The sequence below is a fragment of the Pistacia vera genome, unplaced genomic scaffold (assembly GCF_008641045.1).
Source record: "Pistacia vera cultivar Batoury unplaced genomic scaffold, PisVer_v2 Contig548, whole genome shotgun sequence".
Taxonomy (NCBI): Eukaryota; Viridiplantae; Streptophyta; class Magnoliopsida; order Sapindales; family Anacardiaceae; genus Pistacia; species Pistacia vera.
The window spans coordinates 8,926-16,177 of record NW_022196388.1 but is presented as its reverse complement, the minus strand read 5'-3'; the positions used below and the strand labels follow the sequence as shown (position 1 = coordinate 16,177).

Genomic DNA, 7,252 nt, shown 5'->3' with positions numbered 1-7,252 from the left:
GCTCAGGCCATTAGTGTCCACAAGGAACAATTTATCAAGTTGCATCCCTGTGGATAACCACCCATTTCCCCAAGAATAACTTTACTGAAATGATAGACATTAATGGAACAATCGACATCTTTTCCTCTTTTGATTTGAGCTTTATTAGTTTACATGTTATAAAATCTGTAAAAACTCAAAACTTTAAATAAGCGAAAGATCTTAATTCTAATGGAATGTTGTTTTGATCGAAGTAATTAAGGTTTTAGTTCATTCTCAACTATAATACTGATCAATTTTGTCAAGTTGCATTGTACGATAATCATTTGGGTGAAGAGAAAAGTTTGACAAGATGACATGAAGTTTGATTCACCTGCCATTTATATGATGATGCCACAAGCATAAATGCTCATGGCCTCCAAGGGCTCTTATTTGCCTTCCTTCAATAATTAATTTTAAAGGGCTAAACAAGAAGATTTAGATGCTAAAAGAGAGATTAATTTATTCTAAACTCGGTAATTATACCGTAACACCTCTCTCACAAACTAGACCCAACAGCAAGACCTCTGGAAAAAGAAAACAAAAAGAACAGGAGAAAAAAAAAAAAAAAAACATGAAAATACGAAGTAGAGATGAGCACAAAACTTTTAGGTGGGAGATTTTTTATTGCCAGTTGGGTATTTTCTTGCGTTCTTCACTATCTTTGTAAGTGCAGCTCGGCCAAGATCAAGACCACAAACATCAGCTAGACGAACTAGATAAAGCAAAACATCAGAGAGCTCTTCCTTTAGATGTTCCTTATCATCTGAACCCCAGTTGGGTAGTCCTCTTGCAACTTCTCCCTTCCATTGAAATATTTCTGAAAGCTCTCCAACCTCTCCCACCTGCATAAAAAATAGAAAAAAAGTTGCATAGATTGTTAAAGAGCAATCTTAATTTTAACTTAAAGTTGCATATTTATGTATAGAACAGTCTTACTAGTGCTAAAAGGAGATTTCTGGGACTGTGGTATTGATCCCATCCTCTAATTTCTGCAAATTCTGCAAGCCTATCTCTGAGTTCTTGAAGAGAAACATCTTTATCATTAGATTTCTTGACACACTCATTATAAGAATTCTCCATCTCTAGCTTTCTCTTCTCTAGGTTATGGTTTCACTTAGGCTCATGCATGTCCAAATTTAAATACAAATGAGAATGAGAGAGAGAGTTCCAAAAAAATGCACAGTAATTTTAGTGGAGGAGCACTTGAGTGTTCCCTCAAAACAGTATCAAGTGAGGTATGGCAAAGATGTCTCCTTTTTTACATCCATGACTTGATATCACTAACTCCCACTGGAAATTTCTGTTTTACCAGAAGTTTGCCAGCAATTGTTTTATATATATATATCCTATTTATAATGACTTCTTGCTAGAATTTTTTTTTTTTTTCTTCTGTAAATTTAGCATTGATCTTCCTCTGGATTTAAATAATATTGGTGAATTTTCAGAATTTGTTGTACTAGAAGGACAATTATTCTTCTTTTCTCTTATGGGTCCAAGCATCATTGATTATACACATGCTCTATGAATCCTCTAAAATGCGATTCCAATCTGGACAATTTGTAACATAAATATTCTGTTATGTAATCCATGAGCTCAGGAAATACAATAACAGTCATTCCAATCGAATGTGTGTGGCTGAGCTGGTTTTGTTGTTGCACTTGCTATGTTGCTACAATTATACGTTAGGCGTTTACCATTAGGCCAAAAACTATAACTGTTAGTAGAGATGCAATCTTACTTCTTTTAACCATCAGTTATATGTTCGGACCAGTTTGCGTGCACTTCAACTTAGTAGTGGATCTAAAATTTTTTGTTAGGATACATAAAATCAAAACTAATTACATATTAATATTTTTGTCCATTAATATTTTTGTTAGGATGGGCCAAAATCTAAAAATTATATATATTAGTATTTTTTAAAATAAAATTCATGGCCCACCCAAAAGTGGGTTGGATCCGCCCCTGCTTCAGCTAGTTCTCCGAAACTCTGAAGTTAGCGGTTACATAAGTATCCAGCGGTATCTCTTATCAGTAGTCGTGGGGACTCAAGTGACTTAGCTCCCTCACCTCCGCCATAACAGGTTACTGGCCCACCTAACCAACATTATATGTATTTTTGCTTAATCAAGGAAGGTAATAAAAACATCTGTGCATGTTCTTTTCAAGTGCATATCCTCCACTGTCACACTGTTACCTTGTGCATATCTTCCAACTGTTGTCCCTTCTTTTATATGAAAAAAATTCTAGGAAACAGAAATGTCAGGTGCCTTCTCTGTTCAAATCTCTATTTCTTGTGTATATCCTGTTACCATTTTTCTTAATTTCATTCAGCTCCATATCTTGTAACTGTTACCTTTTTCTTTTATTTCCAATTTTCCAAGATAGATAAATAAACAGAAACGTTTACAAATGATTAAAAGAAGATTAGAATTTGAGTCCTACAAACAATTAGCAGTGCACCTGCCAATTGAGCGAATAGAGAGATATAAAAACCAAAATAACAGTAAACACACAAACCACAAACAGTAAAGAGAAAGAAAAAATACGTGTAATTTTACTTTAATTCACCCAATTAACCAACTACGTTCAGTTAAGTCAATATTATTACTATATTACCTTATTTCTCTCGTTTACAATGAATGTAGTTTGCTCTATTATTTGTTATCATTCCTTACAAGAGAAAAATACATTTATATATTAAGTTTAAAAGACTAAAACCTAATATTTAAGCATTTTTAATCTTAAACTTAAACTCAATTAAGAATTAATAACTAAAAAAAATTCTTCAACTTTTTATAAAAAAAAGCCTAAACTGCTAGTAAAATCCTTAAATACGTCAGCATTGCTGACTCATTAATGCTAGAGTGACCCACAACTCCAATACTAATTATCCTTTTTCCGCTTGAGCTTGGTAAACCAAAATGATCACATAAGGAATGCTATAACTCGTCAAATTGTTATAGATTACAAATTAGGCAATAAATGTTGTCAGTTTTCACCCCCTAAGTTTTATTAGTGCCCTTATGCTTTAAAGTTTGGAGTTTAGTGAGCTTGTTGATAGCAAATCTACTCTGAAACTGATGGAAGATTTCTTTCAAGATATGCAAAAAGATTGCAATCTGGCAGCTCTTACTATAAAAGACATATCCCATCATTATCTTATTATCTAGTAATTATTGAACTTCACAGGATTTCACTGATGCATTTTAATTAATGGATAAAAAAATAGCAAGTTGACAATTGACTTAATGGTTCACATTTAATATCATAATGCCCCAAATATTTTAGCTTATGCTTCTCTGGAGGGGCGAAGTTAAGTTGATTGGTATAAATATTTTAGTTGTATTTTCCGAACAAATGTCTGGTAACGTTTCCTTTATCCTCTCAGCAGTACAAAAAAGGTCTGCAGTAGCCATTCACAAAGCAAGGAATTATACTTTGTGTCAGAAAATATTAATGAAGCTGTAACATGTTCTTCTGCTTCGTCCAGTAAAAGATGTGGTCCTCAAGCGTATAAAGCTTTACAGAAATTGTCATAATCCAGTTGCAAAACCACTATTGCATCAATAAAAATTCCTATGAAACAATTCAAAAAACATCAATTATGAACTGTTTATACTGATAAGAGACTAATGGCACATAATTATGTAAATAGTAAGCTACCATACGCCTTCGTCATGCTTCAACAGTTGATTTTCCAATGACTGCTCTTTCATTCCTATATCCTCCTCCATGGGCTAAAAATTATATTGGATATGAGAAAGTCTAATAACATTATAAATATGTCACGGCCCAAGATCTTGGCCCAATTTCGATTAAGCCCATGCTTAGGATACCTTGTGAATTGCCTGCTCTATGAGTTAGGTCATCCTACGAGTTAAGTTGAATTGGGTCCAACCTATTCACCCACAACAGTCCACAATTAGGATCAGAATCCTAGTCAATTTCCTATTCTGATAAGATCCCCAATCTCACCCAAAGAGGAAAGCCTGAACCGATAAAGGTAACAAATCTAATCTCCTTCCAAAAGGACAACTCTCACACCAAGTAGGATTCACAGTCCTACTAGGATTCGGACCCCTTGGGTTCACTATATAAGCAGAGGTAAACCCTCTCATTCCTCTCATTAGGCATTCAAAAATCAACCCTAAGTTCCAGTATTGTTACTCCTTAGCTCTTCGCATACTCCAACGACATCCTTACGTTACTAAAGCCCCCCTCAACCGCAAAGGCACCCTCTGCAAGTCCATCAAGATTTTCAGTGGCTCGCATCACAAGATTTTGTCTTCTTAAGTTTAATTGTAAATTTTATTGTTTACAATTTGGCGCCCACTGTGGGGCCCTAGCAATTTTTCATTCAAAGCGACCTGTTGAAGCTCCTCCTCCTCCCCATTCAACTATCATGACCAATGATATAGAGATTCTGACATCTGATGTCGCGGCACAAATTGCAGCTCTTACTGCACTGGTGGAGGAAAGTAACAACAAATATCATACTCAGGAGGCTCAGAATGTTTCCATTTGTCCAGAGAACCAAGCACTCCAAGATAAGGTAACCCAGTTTTGTTCTTTAGATTTGTCTCTTAACCAACATCATGCATATTCCTCTTGGCATCCCATTCAACCTAGACAACTCTTTTTGACCCCGGATAATGGAGTTACCATCGACCATCCTCACACTGCGATGTAACAACTGCTTTCTACTCGTATTCTCATAAAATATGCATAGTGAAATACATGTAAAATAGCATAAAAGTTGGGCCCAAAATTTTCTTTTATTAAACATATACATTCTTTATACAAAAGCTGTATCATGTACAAAAACATCAAAAGCAGGGTGGACAGTGTAGCCATTTCCCTTCGCTTGCCGACGCCCATCCGACTGTGTCCTTACCTAGGTCCTGCAAAAACATAGAAAACAATGGGGTAAGCACAACTAAGGCTCAGTAAGTAAATTATCTACTCATCTATCCCCGTAATTCTCTCTCTGATTCTTTCCTTACAATTTTCATTTACTGTCTCTTTTATAATCTCTTTGTTTTCTCTTTCTCGTAACTCTTTTCTACTAACTCTCTTTAGTAAGTCACGGCCCCATCTGACCGGAGGCACGGCTGGGACTCACTCCCACTCTACGTGAGTTGTACTCATTCTAGCCGATCGGACTTGGTTATGCATGGATTCGGAACCTTTGGCCTTGTGAGTATATAATCTATCTCTCGGCTACTCTTGGGTATAGCCCTCAACCGCATGCACTCTCACGGGCTACACCACTTCTCTCTCTTATACTCATGCCGCTCTCTCAATGCGGCGTACATGCGGGAATACTCTACCCTTACTCATAGATTCCCCATCGCACAACCTACTCTATTCTCTTGATTAGCACTACTTTCTCTTTGTTCTTTAGTGCTCAATTTCTCTTTCTCTTTACTAATAGAGAAGCTTATTCTCAACATTCTCTACTCTTTCTCAAACTAATACTCATAGTGCAACTTATACTCAAAAATCTCTACTCTCTCTCAAGCTATTACTCAATGCACGACTAATGCACATGGGTGGTTTATGCTCATTGATGCACTTAGGAAATGCCAATATGAAATGTTACAAGAATTAAGGTTTACAATTCATGCTCACTTTTCTCTTAGGCATTTCATCAAACAATTCATGTGCATACAAAATCTCTACTATAATTACTACTCTACTACATTCTCTAGCCATCCAAAATTGGGAGAAAACTCCCTCAAACAACCATAAACCCTGTCAAGGAAAACACTTCCAAATAGGTTTACACAACATCTCCCAAACTTCAACTCAATTTCCACTTCTCAATACACATTCAAACACTTCTCATACATAAAGTATATCCAACCACCTCAAAATAGAATCTCATCTCAACTCAATTTTTCAACAAGCACAATATATACTCATACATGCATATATCTCTACTCAATTTCTACTCAAAAACTTATTCAAATCTCAACTTGGTTGAATTTACTTACCTTGTGACTTCTCTAGCACTTTTCCTTTCCCTTGTTGTCTTGTCTTCTCTCCACAACTCAAAACAACAACAATAGCAATAACAACCAAATAAGACTTCAATATAACTATAAGCAAACTCACATCTAAAGCAAGAATCCTTACCTTAGGATGCTTTAGATGAAATCTCTACTCAAAATTACCTAAAAGCTCTCTTAAATCCCTTAAAAATCTTGGAACAATTGAAAGCAAAATGGAGAGAATTGAGAGAATGGATATGGCGGTGGAGAAGAATGAAATGGAGGGTTTATTACACTTAGCCCTTTTTAGCTCATGAGAAAATCAACACTTCCCAACTTTGCCCTTGATCTTCTTTGAAAATTCCATCTATATCCTTTGATTCATTACACTCACACCCCCATACTAACCCATTCTCCATGAAATTTCCTTACATTTTACTCCCCACTTTTCCTGCTAATTAGGGGTAGAATGGTCATTTAACCCTCATGGAAAAATATCTAGAAATCTCAATACACATTTTAGTCGGCTCGTCGCCGCAGCGAAGAAACTTTCGTCGCCCCGGTGAAGAAAGACATAGCCTACACCGCCTTACTCAAAGCCAACGTCGCCGCGGCGAAGACTGGAATTCTAAAATTCCTCAAATCTCACCCAATTTCAAGGCAAACACTCAACCAACTCAACATACAAACTCAATTAAAGCTGAATCAATAAATATTTAAGCAAAACAGCAAATCTTAAGTACGTACCTCAAGTGGAGCGTTACACGTGACCCCAGCAACAACCATATCAATGGCCGAGCCGAACTGATCAATCACTACTCCACCCATCACCCACTCGGCCTTTGAGACACTTACACAAGCCACCTTACCCCACCTACTGAACACCACCTTTACCCACCAAACACATCCTATGAACCCAGTGACTGACTTAACCTAGCAAGGCTTCCCATGCGGCTCGACGATACATGTCAATCCTAGAGTGTTTCCCCAATTCTTAAACAACCTGTACGCACCTGTGATCACACCCCTTGAACAAACCCTAACCAAGCAGCTAGCCGAGATGGAAGCTATGATCCAGCGCATCCCAAGTGTGCCAACACCCCTATAAAAAAGTCAACCCCAAAGCTTCATCGAGTCACCGTTTGTAGATGCCATTGCCCTCGTAGACATGCCCCGCAAATTCACCTTCCCTAACATGAAGCTGTATGATGGAACCATCGACCCAGATGACCATACAA

The 7,252-nt window shown here is 36.9% G+C and overlaps 1 protein-coding gene across 1 annotated transcript; it reads right to left on the bottom strand.

Annotated features, from left to right (window-relative positions):
• Positions 1 to 526: 526 nt before the first annotated feature.
• On the bottom strand, positions 527 to 1,117 carry LOC116107741 (dCTP pyrophosphatase 1-like). The gene is made up of 2 exons (XM_031394034.1): positions 958 to 1,117; positions 527 to 863 (listed from the first exon to the last, which is right to left on the bottom strand). Exons 1-2 carry the CDS (start codon positions 1,099 to 1,101, stop codon positions 627 to 629), a joined length of 381 nt encoding a protein of 126 aa, XP_031249894.1. The 5' UTR covers positions 1,102 to 1,117; the 3' UTR covers positions 527 to 626.
• Positions 1,118 to 7,252: the final 6,135 nt, after the last annotated feature.